Here is a 25,350-nt window from a genome sequence, read left to right on the forward strand (position 1 = left end):
GCCCTTGCATGTCCCAGCCCTTGCTTTGCTCAGGAGGAGCCAGGCTTAGCCCACACTGTTGTGCTGACCCCAGCGTCATCCGCAAGAGCAGTCACACAGACAGCGCAGCCTCCAGGTCCTCTTTGCTTTGACCACTAGTCACCTAAGCTGAAGGCTGAGGGAGACTGGCAATGGACCCCATGCCCTGCCAGAGACCATGAGGAGCAGCTGGGCTGCTGTTGGAGTGAGCGTGGCAGTGCAGGGACCCCAGTAACGTACAGTGTCCTCCAGGGACAGGGTGGGAGTCAGGAGGAGTGGGGCCCAGATCAGAGCCTTTAGAGCCGGGGCGGGGGTGCGGGGAGGTGGCGCTCAGCCTCAGGAGAGGGCAGGATCCCCAGAGACCCCAAGACCCCCGTGACGCTGACAGTCCAGCTATGCTGGGCAGAGGTGCGGGGTAGACCAGCCAGGGGGACAGGCCCAGCAGTTCAGTTCTGTGGGTACTGACTGGGCATGATGAGATGGTGTGTGAATCACAGAAGGTCAGGGGGGTCTGTAGGCCAGTCTGGACAGACCTCCCCTCCCAGATGATGGGCTCCCGGGCTCCTGAGCCCTCTGACACCTCCCCTGACTTCAGGCCAGCAGTCAGGGTACTTACATGCAGGGCTTTCTTTTCTTGGTTCCCCCACCTGCTGTTGGCACTGGCACTGGCCACTGTGCTGGGACACGTGCTGGGGGCTCTGGGGACAGTCAGGAACAATCCATTTGCCTGGGAAATGAGAGGCTCCCTGGAGAGAGGGGCAGGTCACACTTTGGAGGAATAAGACATCTCTGGATAGCAGGTCTGGAGGAAGAGCAGGTCACAGGCAAACAAGGCCAGTTAACAGGCAAAGAGATGCAAATATGCCCCCCCCTTCTCCTCCCCTTCCTGGCTGGCTGCCCTGCACCAGCCTCACTCCCCAGGTGGAGGCCGCCGGCCTTTAACCCTGGGCATGGGAGATGTCCCCATATCTCCAACCCAAAGAAGAAAGTCTGCACCTCGGGGGGGCCTCTGCTGCTGGGCCTACCTTCTCCCTCCCTTGCCCCAGTCACTGGGTGGTCCACTCTGCCTCCACAGCTCCGCCCTCCTCCCCCTCCCCTGCCCAGCTCTGGAGGACCCTCTAGAGGCCCCTGGGCTCCCTGTGGCTTCAGGACCAAGGGCGTGGCTCCAGTAGAACTTCCTCTCACACATCACTCTCCTTCCTGCACCTCCGAGCTATTCCAAACAGCTGCTTCTTTGTTCTTCCAAAGCAGCATTTATTAAATGCCTACTCGGTAGCAAGCACAGTGTCTCTCTCATCTGATGCTCCTACAGGACACCCCCTATCTCCAGGCTTTTGCCCAGGCTGTGCTTCATGCCTGGAGTGCCCTCCCTCAGCCCTAGATCTGGCTCTGCAGGATCTTCCTGGTTCTTCTTTGCCTCCTTCCCTCCCTCCCCCTTCTCTTCTCCTCTCTCTGGTACTTTATATCTGTTTTTCTGTCTACATGGTATTTGCTCCATTAGATTATAAGCCCCTTGAGGACAGGGACTGTCCTTTGCCTATCTCCGTTCCCTGTGCTTAGTACAGTTCCTGGAACACAGTAGGTGCTTTGTAAATGCTTGCTGACTGGTTGATTCCACTTGCCCCATGTCAGGGGTTCTTCTCTCTTCTTGGGTTGGGCTCTGTTCCCAGAGTCACTCCCTGACCAGAGCTTGGAGGGGATGGGCAAAGAGCCCATGTTCAGGAAACATGACCTGACTGACCTACCATGGTGGGTAGTAGGGAGTCATTGAGGGCTCTTGAGTAGAAGAGTAGCTGAAAGCAGACTTCTCCAGAGACAACCCCTTAGGTCTAACTCTGGAGTTGTCCAAGCCCCTCCCCCACAGAAGTCAGGCCCAGGGTTGGGGGGAGGGGCAGAGCCTCTATCTTTGACTGGGAGGAAGGCCTGATATGGAATCTAAGACCTTATGGACAGGATTACAGAGGAGGGAGCTGACATCCAGAGATGGGGAGGGACTTGTCTAAGGTCACATGGACAGTAAGTAGCTGGACTGAGGCCCCAGTCTGAGTCTGTGTCAGTGTCAGTGTCAGTGTCTGTGTCTGTGTCTGTCTTTGTCAATGTCTGAGTCTGTGTCCATGTGTTAATGCCTGCCTGCGTCTGTGTCTATGTCTGTCTGTATCTGTGTCTGCGTCTGTGTCTGTGTCCATGTCTCAACCCCCTTTTAAAAAAAATTTTTTTTTTTTTGGTGAGGCAATTGGGGCCAAGTGACTTGCCCAGGGTCACACAGCCAATAAGTGTTAAGTGTCTGAGGTCAGATCTGAACCCAGGTCCTCCTGAATCCAGGGCCGGCACTCCATCCACTGCGCCACCTAGCTGCCCCTCAGCCCCTTTTAATCCAGTAGCTTCCCTTTGTTAATTATTTCCCATTTATCCTGCTTGCTATATATATATTTGTTTGTTTGCATGCTGTCTCTCCATTAGACTGCAAGCTCTTTGAGGGCAAGAGCTGTCTTTTGCCTCTTTTTGTATCCCCAGTACTTAACACAGTGCCTGGCACATGGTAGGTTATTAATAAATGTTTATTGATTGATTGTCTACCCGAGCCCACATCTGTGTCCATGTCCATGTCTGTGTGAATAGAAATATGGTTAAACTTGGAGTCATGGGACCTGAGTTTGAATCCAGGCTGTCACTTAATCCCTGTGTGACTTCAGACAAGTTATTTCCCTTCTCTGAACTTCAGTCCCATCATCTGTTAGATGAAGGGACGGGACCAGGTGACCTTTGAGATTCCCACTCCCCACCCCCATGTTTGCCCCTGCCAGGCAGGATTGGCGTCCCCTCCCACCCCACCCCCTGTGTTGTCCTTGCAAAGCATCAAGGGCAAATAAAGGGGTTCTTGGCCTCCCTGGTGGCCATACCCGGCCTCCTGGCCGCCTGGCCTAGGGAGCTCTCTTCCTGTCCCTTTCCCTAACTCCAAAGGTATCTGTTTATACCCAGCCAAGGCCTGGGGTGTTCCTGAGCCTGATCAGCTCTTCTGTGGTGACAGTGGGATGGTGGAGTCAGGACATTTGGGCTTGGCTCCCAGGCCTGCCTTTAATTTGCCTTTTGACTGTAACCCCCTCCCTGACTGTCTCAGGACTCCAGTCCCTCCTCACCGAAGCGATGGGCATGGACTCTGATCTCAGACATTCCTCTCGGCCCTGGCATTCTTGGCTCCTCTTGTCCTCCTTCCTCTGCGAAGCCTCCCTGGCTGCTCCAGCCCTTGCCATCCCGAGGCCTGGCACTTCTGGGGCTCATTTCCTTTCCATTGGTCTCCTGCTCTCCTATATGTCAAGTGTCTCCCCTGTCACTGCCTGGAAGCCATCTGGGGCCTGTCTTAGCAGCTGTGGTTACTCGTCACCTTTGTCATGACCTTATTGAGCCTCCTCTGGCCTTGGGAGCCTCCCCCTTCCTCTTTGCTGGACACTCTTTGAGTCCTTGTCCCTAGACCCCAGGGGCTGCCAGGCTCCGGTCTTGTCACAGGGAAATTGGTGGTGGAGAACCTGAGGTATTCCTCTTTAAAGAATTGCACCCTATTGCCCACAAAGCCAAATTAGAATAAAATAATCTTTTATTTAAGTGCTAGAGAAAGGAACCAAAAGAGAAATCAAGGACTTCTCTTGAGGGGAGATGGTTCAGAGACACAATTCTCGGAGATACCTATCTCCTCAAACAGAAGGAAGGCAAAGCTTTTATAGCTGGCAGATGCGGTGACCAATGGGGTGACCATCTGACCATGGGAAGTTCCTTTTGGGGGTGGGGAAAGCTTGAGTGAGGGGGCGAGGGTGGTCCTGACTTCTGGAGTTCTCTCTGTCTCCTGGCACTGATCAGGCAGCAGCCACGCCTAATGGGCTTATCTCTTTTACTTCTTAGGTGTGTCCATCCTTTAGCTAGTAGGTCGGTTTAAATTTTAATGGTCCCCAAATTCCTTGATATGTTCCGACCCCATATGGCATCTCCACTGAGCTTCTTCTAGGGTTGGGAGGCACTGACACCGGGGATGGCTCACATCAAGATCAAGCCTGAAGGGTTCCAGGGCAGCACTGCCAGGCTAGTGCAAGTCTTATCATGCCCATTTGACAGATGAGGAAACTGAGGGAATGAAGTGGTGATCCACAAAACGCCCAAGGTTGCCAGCTAGGAAGCGTCCAGCTGGGGAGTGGGGGGAGCTGCTGCCCCCGATGGGCCTCAGGGACCACAGAGGCCAAGGCCCACAGGAGGAAGGCCCAGCCAGCCAAGAGAAGAGGCACAGCCGAAAGACCGTGAGCTCCTTTGTGCTGTGGCCCTTCTCACCCACCTGGGACTTGGGCACTGGAGCCTGTCTGCCCAGGCGGGTTCTGCTTTGTTTTGGGGGCTACGGATGACCCCCCCACTCACCCAGGTGAATGGGTGCACATGGGTTCATGCATGTGTGTGCACCTGCTTCTGCCTCTGTAGGTCCTGGCCTGGTTCGAGGAGGGCGAGGAGACGGTAACAGCCTTTGTGGAACCGATGGTGATAATCCTTATTCTTGTGGCCAACGCTGTCGTGGGTGTGTGGCAGGTGGGTGTGAGGTGTGGCGGCACAGGGGGTACCCTGGGGCTGGCATCAGGCTGGGCAGACAAGGCTCTGTGGGGGCTGCCCCCTTGGCACCCTGGTTGAGCCATTCCCCTGTCTGGGTGCCAGCCTGTGCTGAGGCCTTCCCAGGTAGCTCAGTGGTGGCAGGTGTTTGGGTTGGCCTGAAGGGCAGGGAGCCCTGGGGCTTCCACTCCATGGAAGGTCTGCCGGCCTGGGAGCCCTCCCCGCTCCCTGCCCAGTCTCCTTGGCCCCCAGGGCTCTCTGAGTCATCCAGAGCCAGCTGTGCTGACCCTGGGAGAGACCCAGAGAGGCTGGGATGCTGGTGGCCTTTTTCCTGGGACACCACTTCCCTCCTTGTCCCCAGTGCTGCCCCAGCTGAAATTGGAGTGATTGTAGCCCTTCCCCGTTCTATGTCCTTCCCAGAGCCCCTGCTCCAAGGGACTGGCTCCCACTTCCCACCCCACCCTGCTGCAAGGGGCCGGCCTCATTCCCTTTACCCCCCTACCCCGACCCCCAGGGTCCTGACATTCCCGATACCCCCCCCACCCCCACACTCCTCCCAGAGCCCTGACCAGGATCTGCCTGTGCTGGCAGGAGAGAAACGCAGAAAGCGCCATTGAGGCCTTGAAGGAATATGAGCCTGAGATGGGGAAGGTGATCCGCATGGACCGCAAGGGCGTGCAGAGGATCCGGGCTCGGGACATCGTCCCCGGAGACATTGTGGAAGTGGCAGGTATGGGCCAAGGGCTTGTATGTGCAGGCGTGTGAGTGCATGTGTGTGCCTGCGTGTGTGGGCACACATTGTGTGTGTATATGTACACTTGTGTGTGCACACGTTGCATATGCACGCGTGTACATGAGCACACAGTGCCCTTGTGTGCACACATTGCATATGCATGCGTGTACATGAGCACACAGTGCCCTTGTGTGCACACGTTGCATATGCATGCATGTACACGAGCACGCAGTGTACTTGTGTGTGCACAAATTGCATATGCATGTGTGTACATGAGCACACAGTGCCCTTGTGTGTGCACACATTGCATGTGTGTGCTTATATACCAGCACACATTGTGCAGGGGGTGGGGCTCTGCAGGCCTGGCGTAGAGCAGGGCCCTAAGCCCTGACACCACCCATGGATGGCTGCAGGCTTGTCAGCATGTGAGTTTCCAGAGAGGACAGCAGGGCCTGAGGGCAGGCCGGCTTCATTGCTCCTCTCAGTAAGTGAGGCCTAGGGGTCCTGACAGCATCTGAGGGCACCCCGTCCTCTCCAGGACTGACCCTTGGAGTCTGCTCCTGGCCCCAGCATCCTAAGCTGAGCCAGGCTTCCCAAGAGCGGGCAGGGGGCAGGGGGTGGGCTGATTATTTGAAGGCAGGGGTCAAGGAAACCATCCCCCAGAATCTAAGAAATGTCCTTGGCAGAAAACAGGGACGGGGGAGGGGGAGCAAGGACCATTTTTCTGGCCTTGGAAAGTGACAGGGGGAGGAATTCAGTCACCCCTGGAGGTGGCTCATGAGCCCCGGGCCTTCCTCAGACTGGGATGGTGGAGGACCCCCTTCATGCACTAGGCCTAGGTTTGGAAGCCCGTGGGGCAGGGCAGGGCCGGGCAGGTGGCACCGAGCTGCCTGTGTCCATGGGGCCACCTGCCTTCCAGGCACCCCAGCAAAGAGCTGTCCTCCTCAGGCTTCTGCCCCCTCCCTGAGGGCAGTGGGGAAAGCTCCAGGACCTCACTGAGCACCAGCATTGCGCCTTTTCCTCCCACGCCGCTCCAATACCCGCTTCCAGTGAGGCGGGCAGCACGGGCACCCACGATTTGCAGATAAGGACATGCAGGCTCAGAGCCCCACACCCAGCAAGGGGCAGGACAAGCCTTGTCAGTCGGGTCTTGGGACATCTGGCCTGTCCCATGAGTGACTGTGGGGCTGGGGCTGGGGAAATGGAGCCTTCCTCACTGGTCCAGCCCCAGGGCCCCATTAGGCCTACTGGGAAGGCACAGATTCTGGCCTGGTGCAGAGTTCTCAGCCCGGCAGGAAGAGCAGGCCCCTGGACAGAACCAGAAGGGCCGAGATGCCTGGTGTCTGTCCTGGCCAAGGGTGGCCTTGGATCTGGTGCTGCCTTGGGTTTTCCACAGCCCTGGCTAAGTTTGGCCCTCTCTGGGATGTGCCCGCAGTCTCGAGCCTGTCCGGCCTCACCAAGGGGCAGGGAAGCCCACCGGCCCTAAACCAGGGGCTGGCACAGGCAACAGGAGGTGGAGGGGCCTGGGCAGAGGGAGGGAGCCTCAGACCTACCCTGGGTGCTGGTGCCTCCCTAGCCCCCATCCTCCAAATCAAACCTGATATCTTCTCCTAGAGAAGTCACTGTGGGGCGGCAGGCAGAGGTGCCCTGGGCTGGGGTGGGCACTGCCAGGAAGGGCATCGTTAGCCTCCCGGCTTCCTGCTTCCCTTCCCCCGGCTGTCCTCCACCCCAGGTCTGAAGCTGCCCACGACCCACGAGGTGATTTATGGGGGAGTGGGGGCGGGGCCCCATGTTTGCTGTGGCGACAGCCGGCACAACTAGCGGAAAGGTCTCTTCTGGCTGGATCTCCTTCCCGGATCTGGGGGCCTGCCTCACATTTTCCACTCTCTTGACAAAGCCGAGGCCCCAAGTTGTGACCTGAAGCAAGCTGTTCACGTCTGCAAAGAGGAAAACAAGGCCTCTCCCCCAGGCTCCCCCCTTCACTAGCGATGACCAGGGTGCTGGGGAACAAGAGCAGAGCTGGAGCCGGGGTGGGGGGAGACTAGGTGGTCTCTGAGACAAGCCCTGCCTCAGTTTCCCCCTCTGCAAAAGGAAGGAGCTGGACACTTGTGGTCTCTCCAGCTCAGGTCTCCTCGGGCTTCTAATCGCCACCCTTTTTTGGGCCCCTGCGGGCTTCCAGGGCCAGTGAGTTCTGAGCCCACCCCCTGCTATCCCTGCTGGAGGCCTTGGCAGCTTCCTGCAGAGGCAGGGGGTCCGAGGGGAACCACAGAGAGAATCGTTGTTCCAAGCTTTGTGTTAGTTGTCCTCCTGTAGGGTTGGAATGCTGTGTGTGTGTGTGTGTGTGTGTGTGGTGTGGGTGTGGGTGTGGGTGTGTGTGGGTGCTTGTTAATCTGGGCCTCAGGCTGACCTGAGCTCCCATAGCCCCTGAGCCTTCTCTTCCCCCTGGAGTATCTCCCAGAAGCCTCTAGGAGAGTGAGCCCCGGGCTGAGCCACCCAGCCCGAGCCCTCTCTGAAGTTCCAGCCTCACTTCACAGGGAGCCAGACGGGGCATCAGGCCCACAGTGTCCAGGGCTCAGCTACTCTCTCTTCCCCAGCCTTCCTAACTCCTGCTGAGAGCCCCGCCCCCATCCCCCTGCTCCCTCCCCACCGTGCTCAGCCTTGTCTGTCGGACCCTCTTAAGCTCTCTTGAGCCCACCCCTTTCTTTCCTGGCTCGCCCCTTCCCATGGAGCATTTCTGCAGCCTCCCCTTGGTCCTCTCTTGTCCTGGCCTCTCCATCCCCCCGCCCCCCCCCCCCACCCCATGTAGCTGCCAGACGCAGTCCAAAGCAAGGCTGGGCCTCGGACCCAAGTCCCCTGACTCCTGTCAAGCTCTCTTCCCAGATAGCCATGGAGCGCCCACTGAGAGGCAGAATGGAGCGTGGAGGCCTTCCACTCTGAGCCCGAGGCCCCCAAAGCACCCCAGGGCACTCAGGCTGCTGTGACAGGGCCTTGGGAGCCCAGGGCCAGAGGTCTGGCCAGGCCACATTTTCTCCATTTCGCAGAGGAGGAGAGAGGGGCCTGGGGCCTGGAGAAAGAGCCCCCCACCCCCCAAGGGCGTTGAGTTGGTGGCAGAGTTCAGAGGAGGGGCTGAGCTTCCACTGCCAGTGCTGGGCATAGTTGGAGGGGTACTTTGACCCAGGAGAGGGGGGCTGGAATGAGGCGGGCCTGTGGGGCAGTGGGGCCGTCTCTCCCTGACCCTCTCTCCCCTCCCTGCAGTTGGTGACAAGGTGCCTGCAGACATCCGTCTCATTGAGATCAAGTCCACTACCCTGAGAGTTGACCAGTCCATCTTGACAGGTGAGGGTGTGACCTGGGCCAAGCGGGCAGGGCAGGGGCCTGCATGCTGCCTGGGATGGGCGCCAAGGGGCAGCTCAGATGCCCTTTTCCGTCAGCCACGGAGCAGCCCCGGGTCTACATGGGACCTGTCTCAGCGCTGAGTTCTCAGCCAGCTCCATCTCTAGTTACCTCCTCCTATTATTGCAGGATGGAGGGCAGGCCTGGGCTGAGCTGAGGGTCCCTGGCTGGGGTTTCCTTCAGGCAAGGCAGCCCAGGGAGCGAGAGATCAGATTGCTGGGGCTGGGGCCTTCCTGGAGCGTGCTCCCCAGTGTGCTGCCCCACTGGAGGTGGCTGAGCTGAGTGAAGCAGGGCCAGGGAGGTCCCCAGAAGCCTCCGTGGTAGCCCAAGATGTGCCCCCTGACCTCCCAGGGTGCAGGGCAGAGCCCAGGCCCAGGACCCCACGGCAACCGATTCTACAGCAGCTGTGGTTAGGCTGAGGGCCAGGGGCGGCTATGGGGAGGAATGGGCAGGTGTCCCGCAGGCCCAAGGAGGATCACATGGAGAGGCCTGTGTGGGTGCTACTGGGTCCTTTCCTCACCCCAGGACTACAGGAGCCTTCTCTGCAGCAGGGCCTCTGGGGCTCAATGATAGGAGCAGGCAGAGCCGGGCCCAGGCTCCCCAGGGTGACCCAAATGACCCCTGATCCCAGGGCAGAGGCTGCCGGCCTCTGCTCTATCTCTCTGCTGGGGGCTGGAGGTGGCCTGCCCCCCCCCCCTGCCCCGGGGATGACAGCCAGGAGGAGGGGGTCCATTTGATTGATAGGGGTGGGGCTGAGGGTCCTGACAACTGTCCTACTGGGTCCCCCTGGAGTCTAGTCTCTGAGCATCAGGGCTGAATAAGTCCCGACTGTGTACAGGGCCCAGGCTGGCCACTGGTAATAGAGAGGAATGATGTGAAGCCCTCAGGCTTCTGGGGCTCCAGGGGCCTGAGCTGTGCCTGCCCGAGGAGCCTTCTGTGAGCATCACCAACAGCAGAGGCCATCTGAGCTCTGCTTGGAGTCTTCCAAGAACAGGGAGCTCACCCCCTTCCCCGACAGGTTTTCTGACTGCCAGCCTGAATCTCTCCCTGCAGCTCCCCACCCCTCACTTTTCCCTCCAAGACCAAACCCATGAGGCTAGTCACTTCTTCACGTGGTTGCCTTTCAGACACCTGTCACTGGCTCTAGTGCGCCCGGGAGCCTCACTTTCAAAGAAGAGGCTTTCTAGACACCCCTACCTGGCACTCAACTGGGCCAGGGGTGAGACAAGGAAGGGACATGAGGTAGACAGCAGAGGAGAGATCAGACAGGGAGCCCCCTCGCTGTACAGATGGGGAAACTGAGGCACACAAGCGTTTACCGCCCCCCTCCACATGCCTCCTGCTGCAGCTTCAGTGTCTGAGTTCCTGTGGGCAGTTTGGGGAGTGGGCAGTGCAGGGCTGGCCATGCAGGCTTCAGAAGTTTGGGGTGTGTGTGTGTGTGTGTGTGTGTGTGTGCAGGTGAATCTATGTCTGTGCTCAAGCACACTGACCCCATCCCTGACCCCCGGGCTGTGAACCAGGACAAGAAGAACATGCTGTTCTCGGTGAGTCCATGTCCTCGGTCCTGCTTGGGGCTCAGAGGGAGGCTGGAGGGTGAGTGAGGGTCAGGGCTGGGGATGCAGGGCACGTCCACCGGCTCCCCCCACCAACTGCCCCTGGGCTCCTCCTCTCACCTTCCCCAAAGGGTGACCCAGCACTCAGCCTGAGTGAGGCTCCGCGTCAGCCCCTGGGCACTCCCCTCCCAAAAGAGAGCCAAGTCGCAGGGGCCCCCTCTACAGATAAAAGAACAGAAGTTCCCTGAGGGCGGGCGATTTGTCCAATGTGATGAGAGATGCTGGGGACTCCCTCATCTGCTCTGGCTGGGAGCCCCAAGGCCATCGGACTTGGGAAAGGCCCAACCGGGGTCTTGGGACTGGGGACCCCCTCCTGCCTCTGGCCACTGCTGATCTGTGCTATGGGGGAGGCATTGCAGAGGGTTAGCATGTGGGAGGATCCCCGGGCTGGGAGATTGGGAGCTGGGGTTCTCCAATCCATCTTGGCCCCTCACTCCCTCTGGGGTCTTGGCCAAGGGTTTGTCTTCCTCTGGGCTTCCTCCCCTGTAAAGCGATGCCCTGGGGACAATGTCCTTTCTTCCCCCTGTGGCTGAGGTGGCTTTGGAGTGGCCTACCAGAGTGCAGACTCCAGTAGGGGCAGTGGACATCTGTGTCTGCCCAGACTGTGAGCTCCTTGTGTGGCCACACCGCTCCCGGTAAAAACCAGACCTTCTCTTCCTGAAGGCCCTCGGTGCCGTCTCCTGACCCTGCGTGTACAGGCAGCCAGGAGTCAGCTTTAGGGCTGGATGGGACCAAGGGCCCCCCATTCCAGCTCCTGATAGATGAGGAGACCAGAAGCCCCCAGAGAAGGACTATAGGACAGCAGAGCACCAGCCAGGCCCCGAATCCAGGGCTCTTTGGTTAGAGCTCGGTGCCTGCTGCGTGGTGATGCCTGGGGCCCTCCCTGGCAGGGGGAGGGGCTCTCACAGTCTGGTAGTCGCCTGCACACTCGATGCTGACCCTGGAGACAGCAGGGGCCAGACAGGCAAAGCGCTGCCCACTGCCTCCCAAGGAGCAGGCCCTAGTCAGGGTGAGCCGGCCTCTCCCGGTCAGTCATTGAGTGCTCCCGGCTTGCAGGGCACCAACATCGCTTCAGGCAAGGCCGTGGGCGTGGTCGTTGCCACAGGGGTGTACACGGAAATTGGGAAGATCCGCAACCAGATGGTGGCCACGGAGCCAGAGAAGACCCCCCTGCAGCAGAAGCTGGATGAGTTCAGCCAGCAGCTGTCCAAGGTCATCTCCATGATCTGCGTGGCCGTGTGGGCCATCAACATCAGCCACTTCAGCGACCCAGTCCACGGTGGCTCCTGGATCCGCGGCGCCATCTATTACTTCAAAATTGCGGTAGCCCTGGCGGTGGCAGCCATCCCCGAGGGGCTCCCTGCCGTCATCACCACCTGCCTGGCGCTGGGCACCCGGCGGATGGCCAAGAAAAACGCCATTGTCCGTAGCTTGCCCTCCGTGGAGACCCTGGGCTGCACCTCCGTTATTTGCTCCGACAAGACCGGGACGCTGACCACCAACCAGATGTCTGTGTGCCGGGTAAGTGTCTGGAGCCTGGTCCCCAGGCCCTGCGCCGCTGCCTCTCCTCCTCCTCCTTTCTTGTCTGTCTCTGATTGGAACCCAGCAGGGATACTTTCAAGTTAGGATGTGCCCGAGAAGGGTTTGTCTAAGCCATTGGGGGCAGCCAGGTGGCGCAGTGGATAAAGCACCAGCCCTGGGGCCAGGAGGACCCGAGTTCAAATCTGGCCTTGGACACTTCCTAGCTGTGTGACCCTGGGAAGTCACTTCACCCTGTCTGCCTCAGTTTCCTCATCTGTAAAATGAGCTGGAGAAGGACATGGCCGAGCACTCCAGTGTCTTTGCCAAGAAAACCCCAAGTGGGGTCATCGAGAGTCAGACACGACAGAGTAGCAACAGGTCACTGGGATCAGTACTCAGGTAGCTGTCTATCAAAGACTTAAGGAGGTGACTGACTGACTTTGTGTGACCTGGAGTGGGGAGGAGCTGGGGTGTGGAAGCCCCTCCCCCAACACACATATTTGCTGCTAGGTCTGGATGTCGTTTTTCTCTCTCTCGCTGGGCTGGGAGATCTGTATTTCTTAGACCAAGGGCTGGTGGTCTTGGAGAGGTGGGAATCTCCCAGCTGCTTCCTAAGTGGGGAGCCCCTTCCTTGGAAGGGAGCTGGAGGAGGGAGGGAGCAGAGTCTGCTATGTAGACCTCTTGCCAGTGTGGCCATTCCTTCCCAACTTTCAGGCTTGGGGGGGGGGGCTCCTTTGCCCCTCAACAAACCTCAATTTATTTTGGTTAAAGAGTGAGGCCTCCAGCTTCTCCCCACCCTCCGGGGTGGTGGGACCAGGATTAGGAGCCCCCATAAGAGACTCGTAGCCTCAGCCTGAGCAGCCAGTGCTCTCCGCTGTAATCCTGAGCCTCTGATGACCTCCCTATGCCCAGCCCAGAAGGACTCAGAGAGATGCACGGTGTCAGAAGTGGAGAGTTTTGTGCAGCTGGTTACGTGGCCTTTTCAGGCTGAGTAGTGGGTGAAGGCAAAGGGAAGGAAGGAGCCACTGTTACTGGAGACATGGCATTCAGAGCATGGCATGGATTGACCTAGGAACCGCCAAGACAAAAAGCTTTCTGGGAAGTTAATGGACACTGGAGAAGCCGGATTGTCAAGCACTTTAAAGTGCCCATTCATAAAGGGCTGAGTTAATTACAAACTCCCCTTTTCCATTCCTTCCAGCCTTCCTCCCTCTCTGGGCAGCGTTCCCTTAACCCCTGCTGGGAGGGTGGCCTCCACCCTTGTTCTCCTCGTTAGTGTGGGGGCCCAGGGGAGCCTCTGTGGGGGGCTCTGAGGAGGCTGGAGAACCCAGCACTTGGGAGTCCTTGTGTCTCTCTCTCTGGGGCTGGTTGGGTAGGTCCTTCCTGGTCATGAGTGTATTGCTAATGTTTCAGTGACAAATATTTTCTTGGGAATCAAATGTTTTCTTGACAATAACAATCATGGCCTGGGAAAACTTGGCCTTGTTCTTACTTTCCTCCTCAGGGGAAGGGGTATTGTTTGTTATCCTCTCTTCTGTCTCCTTCCCTGTTGGGGATAAGAGCCTGGAGCCTGGCCTCCAAGACATTTTGGGGCGGGTTCAGTTTGGTCTGTGGAACCATTGTTCCTGGGGGAGGGGACCTTGTTCTTGTTCTTTTGTCTCCCCTCTCAGTGCCCAGCTCAGGGCTAGACACAGGACAGATGCTCAGTCTGGTCTGTGTCAATAATGGTCTGACTTCCTGGGGAGCCCCACTGACCTGGAGAAAATGGAATGAACTGGTAGTGACTTTGAAGAAGACTTTGGGGGGCAGCTAGGTGGCGCAGTGGATAAAGCACTGGCCCTGGATTCAGGAGGACCTGAGTTCAAATCCGGCCTCAGACATTTGACACTTACTAGCTGTGTGGCCTTGGGCAAGTCACTTAACCTTCATTGCCCCGCAAAAAAAAAGAAAGAAAGAAAGAAAGAAAGAAAAAAAAGAACACTTTGACCCCATTTATCACCCGTGGGGTGTTAGCACTTGGGATTTAGAGATGGTCCCTGCCCTTAGCAAACTTCTGTCCCTGAAGAGGGGTCTCAGGGCAGAGGAGAGTCCTGCAGCAAACCTCAGGAGGTAGAGGGAGAGCAAAGGCCCTGGGGCTGAGGGGAAACCTGAGGGTCCCTTTCCCAGACCTGGGGGTCTTCAAGCAGGCTGCATAAGCTGCCTGTGGTCACAGAGAGGGAGGGGGTCCTGGGACAGGTGTGGGTCTGCCTGGATGGCCTTGGAGGTCCTCGCCAGGATGGTCTCTCTTGGGGCTCACCATAGAAGCCAGGAAGGTACACTGGCTTCTGAGGAGTCCGGAGGTTCTCTTCTCTACTGCCATCAGCCCCAGCCACCTTTCTGATGTCAGCCACCAGGGACCACGTCGCTGGCTAGTGTCCATTAGCCTTTTCAGGGGATGATCCTTTTGTAGAAACTGAGCAAGTGATCCCCCCACCCCATGCCTTGAGGCCCTGCCTGGGGAGTCTGGGGAGGAGGGGCCCCGATGTGATAGGCCGCATTAGTGCCTCTGGGATGATGCCAATCTTAGCTCTGGTTGGTCTGGTCCCAAAGGTCATCTCGCTCCTCAGGTGGCTGTGGGGCCCCTCATGGACTGGACTCCCGGGGCCAGCATGGCTGGCCCCCCTGCTAAAGTCCCTTCCCCCCCTAGATGAAGAGAAGAGAGTCCTGGGGCCCCAGGCCAGCATCAGGCCTGAAGGAGGCCTGAGGGCTGTCTTCTTGTCTCCCCATGGGCATGCTCTTATAGGAAGAGCTGAGTCCACCTTGGGAAGACACTCCTTGGGGTTCTGCCCTGGAAGACGGCCAAAGAGCTGGGTCAACTGCAGGATGTCTACACAAGCTCTGAGTCTGTGCAAGGGCTTCCTTGCAGGTGGTTCAGCCCTCCCTAGAGCCCTTGGACTCTCCCCAGTGGGGGATGGATCACATCATTTTGAGTGCTCCTAAGAGCCGGGCTTGGGGGCCCCCAGCTGTGAGAATCCGGGCCCGCCAGTCCCTGCAGCTAGACTCCCTGAAGTCAGGTATCATATCTCCTCTGTGTTGGTACCATCCACACCCTGTGCTGGGCTGGTTCTGACTCAGTCTGGCCTGGGGGCTTAGCCACAGGAGTGGAAGGAAATAGGTGCTTGTGGCTCAGGTAACATCTCACCCCGAAGTTTCCTGTGGGATACTGTGGGCTATCACGTGGCAGCTACCCCTCAGAGATGGAGGCAGCCCCCAAACATCCCCAACGTCCCCTTAAAAGGCCCTCCAGGGGCTGAGCTGGGCAGCACTTGTTGCCCAGGGCCCAGGGGCCCAGGTTTACCCCAGGGCTTTGGAGAGCTACCCGGCCCCATTCCCAGGCTCTAGGAAGATATAGGCCAGGGGCTGCTGGGGCACTCTGTGCTCAGGCAGCCCCTGCTTATGGAGTGGGAGTGAGCCTGGGTGCTTGGCTACTCCAGGGCAGGGGGCAGAGGCTCTTGGGACTGTCGGCTCTGGGGCTCCTGGCCTGCCTGGATGACTGTGGAGGCTGTGGGGAGAGGGGCAGCTGGAGCCGAGTGCCAGTCCTGGGGCACCTGTGCATGTCCTCAGCTGGGAGGCTGCAGAGGCTGAGGCCTGACTGCCTGCTTCCCACCCCCCCTGCCCTGCCCCACAGCTGAGACAGTTGGTTCCTCTTGGGCCAGGCCAGGCTGGGCTCCTATTTACCTCCTGGGAGTTCCCTGGGCAGGGAGCCGAAGGCATTGTTCCCAATGTCCTCTGGGGACAGCTGTTCAATATTGATGTTGGCAGGTGGTGGCTGCCTGGGCGGGCCCTTCTGACCAAGGCCACCTCAGCAGGAGGCCGCGGGAAGCCTGCCCCTGCTCCACACAGCAGGTGAGGGGCCCCCTCCCAGGCCTGTAGAGCCAGGGACCCTTGGTGTAGGCCAGACCTCCCCTCCTTCTTCCTTTCTCTTTGCGCCCCTCTCAGTCCTCATGCCTGGCCCTGTGGCACAAGTCAAGAATGACGTCAGGTTCTTGTCTCATTTCCTGTGCTGCCCCCCTCTCAGTCCAAGGCCTTGCTGTTCCACAGACCCCTGAGTGCTGGGCCCTGAGCTCAGGACAGGGAGAAAAGACAGGAGCAAGCCCTGCCCTCCAAGAGCTTACATTCTTTGGGGAGACAATATGTACACCAGTCAGCGAGTTCAAGGCAGTTTGAGAAAGGGGAGGTCACCTGTCACATCTCTCTGTGTGCTGGGGCACAAGGGGAAAGTGGGTAAGGACAGACTGTCAGAAAGAGAGCATTGGAAGGTGACTGGGATTCCAAGAGGTAGAGGTTCAGGCTTGGAAGAAGCCTATGCAAAAGTGTGGAGGTGGGAGATGGGCCTTTGTTTCCTTAGAGCTAAACATGCCGCCTTCAACATAGTGCTACTTAATGAAAGTTTGTGAGAGGGAGGGAGGGCACCTGTTATCCCAGAAAACGGGAAGGTCAAGGTAGTAAGTGGCACAGTGCATAGAGCATCAGACCTGGAGTCAGGAGGTCCTGAGTTCAAATCTGACCTCAGACACCTATGAGCTGTGTGACCCTGGGCAAGTCAATTAACCCCAATTACCTCCCCCCCAAAAAAAAGAGAAAGAAAAGGGGAGGGTCAAGAGGGAACTCCCCTGAACTATACAGACAGGCCCTGGGGGTATCTTGGGCTCAGGGAGGCTGAGCGCCTAGTCCAGGTGACAGCCGGGGGGTGTCAGAGAATTTGAACCCCAGCTTTCCTGCCTCTGGGACTACTGCCCAGTGCTTTAAGGTCGACCAAGCCAACCTTGTGTGGATTCTCCATTGATTTGTGTAATGAGCTAAGAAGAAAAGGGTTATTATTGTCCCCATTTTCACTTGAGGAAATATACTTGGAAACTGGGTGACTTGCCTATAACCCCACAGCCAGGAAGCATCTGGGGGCAGGATTTGAACTCAGGTCTTCTTGACTCCATGGTCAGCACTGGGCCCAGGTTGCACCATGAATGAAAACTCCCACTTGGAGTTTGGAAGAGGGTGAGTTAAGAAGCTCTACTGCAGCTGCCGCCATCTTGGTGACGTTGTGGGGAGGTCATCTGCTCTTGGCGGGGAGATGAGGGGCTTGAGGAAGGAGAAGAAAGGAGTTGGTGGAGGGGCCTGAGAGCCAAGTCATCAGCCTAGGAAGATGAGCCTGTGCCTGATTCTCTTGTCCCAAGGGCATCTCTGACCCTCAGCCCCCTTCCCAGTGAGTGACCAGATCCCCTAGCTCTGGTTACTGGAAGAGATGGCACAAATTATTCATTTGCTCGCCCAGTCTCTCTCTTGGAGCTTTCCCAGATGTTCCATGAGATTCTGGCCTGAGAAGGAGAAGGAGGACACTCCTGTCTGACCCACGAGCCAGCCTCTCGGTCTGGGGCAGCTCGCAGTATCTTCTTCCTCATCTTCCTAGCTCACCTCTCGGGGCTGCTCTCCTCACTGCCCCTCCCCTCTGGGAGGCGGGGATCGCAGGCATCTCCATCGCACAGATGGGAACATCAAGGCCTGGAGAGGTCAAGTCACTTTATGGGCACCCCACTAGGACATGTTGGAGGTGGGATTTGAATGCAGATCTCTGTTTAAGTCAATCACTACTCCCAGGAAGGAGGCGGGGAAACATGAAGAGCGAGAGCCCCGCCTGGCCCGCGGCAAGGGCGGTCAGAGAGCAGACCCTGTGCCCGCAGCTCCCCCAGGCGACTCCATTCCAGTGTTTGCTGGCTTCTCCAGCTCTGCTCCAGCAAAAGCCTCCCTCTGAGCTCTTGCAGCCAGTCCTCCCTCCCTCAGCCCAGGACTGATACAGGCTTCTGGCAGCCAGGCTCTAGTGGTTTCCTGTTGCACCCTGTCTCTCAGCCAAACCCTTCCCCCTCCCCCCCAGGGAAGACCCTGCCCCTTCCGGCCCCTCCCGCCCCTCTCATCCCCTCCCCCCACTCCTGCCCCAGCACTGTAGCCACTCTGTGAAGATCTGTGTGATCCCTTAAGGGACAGAATGAATGACTGGAAGCCTAGGGTTGAGGAAAGAAGAGGAGGGGAGGAGGAGGAGGAAGAGGAGGGGAAAGAAGAGGGGAGGAGGAAGAGGAGGGAAAGGAGGGAAGGAGGAGGAAGAGGAGGGAGAGGAGGAGGAAGAGGAGGAGGGAAAGGAGGGAAGGAGGAGGGGGAAGAGGAGGGAAGGAGGAGGAAGAGGAGGGGAAGAGGAGGGAAGGAGGAGGAAGAGGAGGGGAAGAGGAGGGAAGGAGGAGGAAGAGGAGGGGAGGAGAAGGAGGAAGAGGAGGGGGGGAGGAGGAGGAAGAGGGAGGGAGGTCTGCTTTTCTGTCACTCAGCACGGTCCTCAGTGCCACAGCCCTCATCTGTGGCTCCATGTCTCACCTGAGACACTCTCCATGACAGCAGACATGGTCCCGGAATCCCCAAGCCCGAGGGGCCCTGGAGGCCCCGCCCCACCTGGGCAGGACACTTGGTCCTGGCAGCCCTGCAGAGGCTGCCATCCGGCCTCTCTGACACTTTGGGTGGGGGGAGCCCCTCCTGCTGCTGTTAGTTTTCTTTGGAAAGTTCTTCGGGTTAAACTGGCTTTTTTGATAGTCACTCACTGCACTTGCCAGTGACTAAGGTGGTGCCTCTGGCCTTAGTCCTCCCCAGACTCCTCTGAAGTCCTGTGGTCAGTCCTGGACACTTCAGTTGAGGAAGGACGTTGATCAGCTGGAGAATATCCAGAGGGAGGCAGTGGAGTGTCAAAGGGCCTTGGGTTCAAGTTGTTATCCACAAGCATGTATTAAGCACCTACTATGTGCCAGGCTAGACACTGGGGGTACAAAGAAAGACAAAAGATAGTCCCTGCCCTCAAGGAGCTGCCAGTCTAATGGAGAGGCTCCATGCAAAGTGACTATAGACAGGAGATACTGGGGACAATCTCAAAGGGAAGGTACCGGCCTTGAGGGGGGGTTGGAAAAAGCTTCCTGTAGAAGTTGGGGTTTTCTCTGGAATTTAAAGGAAGCCAGCGGAGCCAGGAGGTAGAGACAAGAAGGCAGAGCCTTCCAGGCCTGGGCAATGGCCAGATAGGAGATGGAGGGTCTTGGTGGTGGAAGAGCCAGGAGGCTGGGGTCAGGGGAGTGAAGAGTACACGTGGGGGAGTCAGGTGGACGACTGGAAAGGGAGGAAGGCTATGAAGGGCCTTCAATGCCTGGGAGGAGATCCTATGTTTGAACCTGGAGGTGAGAGGGAGCTGCTGGAGTTCATGGAGTGGGAGGGAGCGGGGTAACGTGGTCAGACCTGAACTTGAGGAAGGTCACTTTGGGGGCTGGAGGGGGAGAGACTGGAGTCAGGCAGGGCCTCCCAACAGCTACTACAATTGTTCAGGCATGAGGAGTTGAGGGTCTGCACCAGGGTCGGGCAGGGTCAGAGGAGAGATGTTGCAAAGGTGAAGTTGTTGCCTTGGTGACAGCTTGGGTATGGAGGATGAGAGGGTGAGGAGTCCAGTATGGCTCCTAGGTCGAGAGCCTGGAGGACTGGGAGGAGGGTGATACTCCAGACAGTAACAGGGAAGTTGAAGGGAAAGAGAATGAGTTTCATTTTGGGGCGCTGAGTCTAAGATGTCTACAGGACACTCACTTTGAGATGTCTACTCGAGATTAGGAGAGAGCTTTGGGCTGGATGAGTAGATTTGAGAACTGTCCACATAGAGATGGGAAAAGAGAACAGGACCCAGGACAGAGCCACATGGTCTTCTTGGTTCAGAGGACATGACCTGGATGAGAATCTAGCTAAGGAGACTGAGGAGTGGTCAGAGAACCAGGAGGGTGTGGTATCCTGAAACTCTAGAGAGAAGAGAGTCTCAAGGGGGAGTCAGAGGCTCCAGAGAAGTCAAGGAGAATGAGACTCAGAAGAGGCAATTTTGGAGAGAACAGATTCCATGAAATGAGGAGGTTAGAAGCCAGACTGAAGAGAGTGAAGAAGAGAATGAGAGGAGAGGCAGTGAAGTGACCTTTAATAGTAATGACACACATTCATTTGGAATGTATTGTGGAGTGTGGTGGAAGATGCTGGTTCAAGTCTAATTTCTGCCAGATTGCTTCCCACTTTTCCCAGCAGTTTTTATCAAATAGGGTTCCCCCCAGGCAATTTATGTTTTCCACTTTATCAAACACTGGGCTATTGAGTTCTATTCTTTTGGAATCTCTATTGCCTATTCTGTTCCACTAATCTATCTTTCTATTTTGTTGTTGTTGTTTAACCAATACCGAGTAGTTTTGATGACTGCTGCTTTATAATCTAGTTTGAGGTCCAGGAGTGCTATTCCATCTTCATACTTACTTCTTTTTATATTTTCCATTAATGTTCTAGATATTTTGTTTTTTCCAAATGAATTTTGTTATTATTTTTATCAAGTCTTATAAAGTATCCTATAGGTAATTTGATTGGTATAGCATTAAAGTGAAAATTAACTTTAGTAAGATTGTCATTTGGGGGGGGGAATGAGAATTAAGTGACTTGCCCAGGGTCACACAGCTAGTGAGTGTCAAGTGTCTGAAGCCAGATTTGAACTCAGGTGCTTCTGAATCCAGGGCCGGTACTTTATCCACTGCACCACCTATCTGCTCCAATGTTGTCATTTTTACTATATTGGCACAGCCTAGCCTTGAGAAATGAATATTCATCCAGTCATTTATGTTGTTCTTTATTATTTTTAGGAGTATTTTGTAATTACATCTATATAAGTGTTTTGAATGCTTTGAGAAGCTGATCTCCAGATATTTTGTAATTATTTTTTTGGTTTTTTGTTTTTTCAGTGAGGCAATAGGGGTGAAGTGACTTGCCCAGGGTCACACAGCTAGTAAGTGTTAAGTGTCTGAGGCCGGATTTGAACTCAGGTCCTCCTGACTCCAGGGCCGGTGCTCTATCCACTGCTCCACCTAGCTGCCCCTATTTTGTAATTATTGAGAATGGGATTTCCCTTTCTATGATTGTTTTTTCTGTTTTGTTAAAAGTATAAGAAATGCTGTTGATTTGGGGGGATTTATTTTGTAGCCTACAACTTTGCTGAAGCTATTAATTGTCTCAGTCAGTATCTTTGCTGGTTCCCTGGAGTAGTTTAAGTAAACTATTGCATCATCAGGAAACGGATAGTTTTTTTTTAACGGATAGTTCTTGCTCCTCTTGACTTGAGCTACCTTATTTCTTCAGTTTCTTTCTCTTGTCATATTGCTGTTGCTAACATTTCCTGAACTATATCAAGTCATGGCCCCAAAAGTTCACACCAAATGAGGATCAATGAAAAGAACTGGACTTGTTTAGCCTGAAGAAAAGAAGACTTGGGGTAATGATGGTGGTCTTAAAGTACTCCCTAGGGCGGTCCTGTAGAGGAGAGATTAGCTTTGCCCTTTTGGGTCCCAGAGGACAGAACCAGGAGAAATGGGGGGGGTGGCAGATAGGGAGAGTCACAAAGAGGCTCCCTCCTGAGCAGAGCTGTTCCAGTAAGGAAGGGGGTGTCAGGAGGGGGTGTGGGGGTCTCCAAGCCCCTTGGCCTCTGTGCCCTTAGCCTTGGGTTCTCTGTGCTGGGGAGGCCTCCCTCTCTGCTTTGTGCCTCCTTGCCTCTCTTCATGTGGTGCAGGAAGCCTTCCCTGATGTCCTCAGCTTCCCCTTGCCTTGTCCGGTGCAGGCCTTCCTGTCTGTCGCTCTCTTCTTATCCAGATCTCCCTGAGAGCCAAGGACTTCTTCTCTTTTTCTCCTCCAGTCCCTGGGCTAGGATGGGGACGTGGAAGGTGCTTCAGTTTTCAAAGGCTTCCAGCTTGTTGGAAAAGGGTGCAGAGGAGCAAGGCTGCCAGGAATGGCTGGGGGTGGTGGTGGTGGTGTCGGGGTTGGTCCCAGATGAGCTGTAAGCTCTCTTGTGGCCCCAAATGTTTCTTTCCTTTGGGTCCTGCTGTCCCCTCTTTACCCTTGGAGAAGCAGGGTCCCTTTGGGCTCTACCCCCCTCCTGAGGGGCTGCTGGGAACTCTGAGGGGCCAGTGACTGTTCAGGTGAAAGAGCTGCTTGGGCACCACCCCATTCCCCTCCAGTGGCCCCAGGCAATGGGGTGGAGCTAACATCTGCCTCCACCCTCATTCTTGGCCTGCCCCCCTTGAATTCTCACACTTGCCACATGGCTGGTGTTTGGGGGCCCGCAAGGTGATTTCATCCTTGATAAAGGACTAAGTGGTCAGTCACTGTGTCCTCAAGCCGGCCTATCAGAGCTCCCTGAGTAACTCTGCCTGAGTGTCCCCATCTGTGAAATAGGTCACATAGGGTGGACCAGCTCCCCATGGTGCTGCACTAGGGTGAAGCTGGTGGGACCCTGGGGTTTGTCTAGGCAGCAGCGGAGGCCTGTGTCAGAGCCCCACATCTGTCCTCACCAGCTCCCCCAGGACCTGCAAAATCTTGGGCTCTTGTGAAATCTGTGAAAACATGGGGGGCATTTGGAAGGTGAGGACCCACCTCTGTGGGCCTCAGTTTACCCAGATGGCCAAAAGGGACGCTAATGGCCACACCGTGTCTTGACAGCAGGTTTTAGGGATCAGTGGGTTTACCTGTGTGTACACTTTGGTTGGGAAGGAGCTTCCTGGAAGCTGGTGAGCTGGCCCTTCAGGTATCCCAGGTGATTCTGTCTTTGCCTTGATCCCCACCCCCACTCTCAACCCTCTCAGGCTCTCTCGCCCCCAGCCTGGGGACTTAAAGCTTGAAAAGCTTTCTTGGCACTTGTGGGACAGGTGACCTTTGCATTCCTGGCTCTGTCCCCAGTTCCAATAATGAACAAAGGCTGGGAGGGCCTTAGGGGTGCTGGGGAGGGGAGCAGGGCCCCAGAGCTGCTTCCTCCTGGGCCTTTCCCTGGAGCCAGTGGGATTCCTCCCAGCCTTATAAGGGCAGAAGCCCCAGCTGGCTTCACTGGGCGGCTGAGGCCTGGCCCTCTGCCAGCCGCCTGTGCAGAAGAGCTGGGCTGGCCTGGACACTGCTCTTCTGTCCTGTTTATGGATGAACGTGCAGCTACTTCCTCCTGGCTGTTTGTCACAAATGTAAACGGTTCTTCCCTTCTCCTTGGAGAGACCCAGCTGCTGCCTCTCCAAGTCAGGGCCCCTGCTCAGCAGTTGAGGGCAGAGAGGTGGCCCCAGCTGCTCTTCCTGCCCCCACTCCAGAAGCCCCTTTCACTCCACACAGACTCCTAAGAAGTAGCTTCTACACTCTCCCTCCCTTCCTCCCTCCCTCCCTCCCTTCCTTCCTCCTTTCCTTCCTTCCTCCCTCCCTCCCTCCCTCTCTTCCTTCCTCCCTCCCTCCCTCCCTCCCTCCCTCCCTTCCTTCCTTCCTTCCTTCCTTCCTTCCTTCCTTCCTTCCTTCCTTCCTTCCTTCCTTCCTTCCTTCCTTCCTTCCTTCCTTCTTTCCTTCCTTCCTCCCTTCATCCCTCCCTTCCTCCCTCCCTCCTTCCTTCTTTCCTCCCTCCCTCCTTCCTTCCTTCCTTCCTTCCTTCCTTTCTTCCCTCCTTCCTTCCTTCCTTCCTTTCTTCCCTTCCTCCCTTCCTCCCTCCCTTCCTCCCTCCCTTCCTTCCTTCCTCCCTCCCTCCCTTCCTTCCTTTCTTCCCTCCTTCCTTCCTTTCTTCCTTCCCTCCCTCCCTCCCTTCCTTCCTTTCTTCCCTCCTTCCTTCCTTTCTTCCTTCCCTCCCTCCCTCCCTCCCTCCCATCCTTCCTCCCTCTGCACTCAGAGTCCATCAGTTCTTTCTCTGGAGGTGGAGAGCATTTTTTCATCATAAGTCCTTTGGAACCATCTTGGATCATTGTCTTGATCAGAGTAGCTGAGGCTTTCACAATTGATCATTGTTACATCTTCAGCAGGAATGTAACGATCAGTTCATATAAAAGTCTTCCTAGGTTTTTCCTGAAACAATCCTCTTCACCATTTCCCATAATGAAATAGTATTCCATCACAGTCATATGCCACAACTTGGTCAGCCATTCCCCAACTGCTGGACATCCCCATAATCTCCATTTCTTTGCCACCACTAAGAGCTGCTATACATATTTTTGTACAAATAGGTCCCTTTTCCTTTTCTTATTTAGCTCTCTTTGGGATATAGACCTAGTAGTGGCATTGCTGGGTCAGAGAGTATGAACAGTTTTAGAGCCCTTTGGACATAGTTCTAAATTGTTCTCCAGAACAGTTGGACAATCATATTGCTCTACCAACATTAGTGTACCTATTTTCCCCCATCTCCTCCAGCATTTGTCATTTCTAACAGTGCAAGGTGGCGCCTCAGAGAGGTTTAAATTTGCATTTTGCTGGTCAATAGTGGTTTAGAATATTTTTTCATATGACTATAGATAGTTTTGATTTCCTCTAAAAACTTCCCATTCCTATCCTTTGACCATTTATCAATTGGGGAATGGCTTATGAACATGACTCAGTTCTATATTCAGTATGTATTTGAGAAATGAGACCTTTATTAGATAAACTTGCTGTAAACATTTTTGATGTTACTTCATCATCTATGGTACCTTTTGGCATAACGTATTTTTCCTGATTAGCAATTTTCATTGGGTCTGTTTTTTCTTTTGCTTTGTCTAAGATCATGATTGCTACCCCTGCCTTTATTTTTCACTTGAACAGAATCATACGAATTCTGCTCCAACCCTTTATTTTAACTCTGTGTGTCTTTTTGTTTCAAGTGTGCCTCTTATACACAGCATATTGTTGGATTCTGGTTTCTAATCCATCCTGCTATTTATGGATGAGCTTATCCCATTCACATTCACAGCAATGATGACTAACAATGTATTTCCCTCCATCCCATTTTCTTCTGTTTATCCTTCTTTTTTTATTCTCTCCCTCCTCAAAAGTCTGTTTTTCTTCTGACCACTGCCTCCCTTAATCCAATCTCCCTTTTATTAATCCTCCTACCCCATATCTCTTATCCCTTTCCCCTTCTATTTCTCTATTAGGTGAGATAGATTTCTATCCCCAACTGAGTGTGTATCTCAATCTCTAGCTTCATCTCCAACTCTACCTCTACCTCTACATCATCTATAACTATATCTAAATCTTTAGTTATAGCTGTCTGTCTCTGTCTATCCACCCACCCACCCATCCATCCATCCATCCATCCATCCATCCATCCATCCATCCATCCATCCATCCATCCATCCTTCCACCCATCCACCCATCCATCCTTCCATCCATCCATCCATCCATCCATCCATCCATCCATCCATCCATCCATCCATCCATCCATCCATCCATCCATCCACTTCCCTCTTTGAATCAATTCTGTTGCCCACCACCATCTTCCACCCATTTTCTCCTCTACTATAAAAGCTTTTCCTTGCATGCCTCTTCTAGTTCTTTCTACCTCATTCTACATCTTCCTTTTCCCTTCTCTTAGTGCATCTATCTTGCTCACCCTGACATTTCTATTTTGGAGACCATCCCAACATAATCACACCTATGCCC

The 25,350-nt window shown here is 55.5% G+C and overlaps 1 protein-coding gene across 2 annotated transcripts in view; it reads left to right on the forward strand.

The window, feature by feature from the left end:
- ATP2A3 (ATPase sarcoplasmic/endoplasmic reticulum Ca2+ transporting 3) overlaps positions 1 to 25,350 on the forward strand; it is a 92,207-nt gene that overhangs the window by 20,841 nt on the left and 46,016 nt on the right. For both annotated transcript variants that reach the window (XM_043993072.1, XM_043993073.1), the window contains exons 4-8: positions 4,477 to 4,581; positions 5,191 to 5,329; positions 8,588 to 8,668; positions 10,184 to 10,269; positions 11,395 to 11,859. In XM_043993072.1, the coding sequence (XP_043849007.1) occupies positions 4,477 to 4,581; positions 5,191 to 5,329; positions 8,588 to 8,668; positions 10,184 to 10,269; positions 11,395 to 11,859 (876 nt within the window). The remainder of the gene's footprint in view (positions 1 to 4,476; positions 4,582 to 5,190; positions 5,330 to 8,587; positions 8,669 to 10,183; positions 10,270 to 11,394; positions 11,860 to 25,350) is intronic.

The sequence above is a fragment of the Dromiciops gliroides genome, chromosome 3, assembly GCF_019393635.1.
Source record: "Dromiciops gliroides isolate mDroGli1 chromosome 3, mDroGli1.pri, whole genome shotgun sequence".
In the NCBI taxonomy this organism is placed as follows: domain Eukaryota; kingdom Metazoa; phylum Chordata; class Mammalia; order Microbiotheria; family Microbiotheriidae; genus Dromiciops; species Dromiciops gliroides.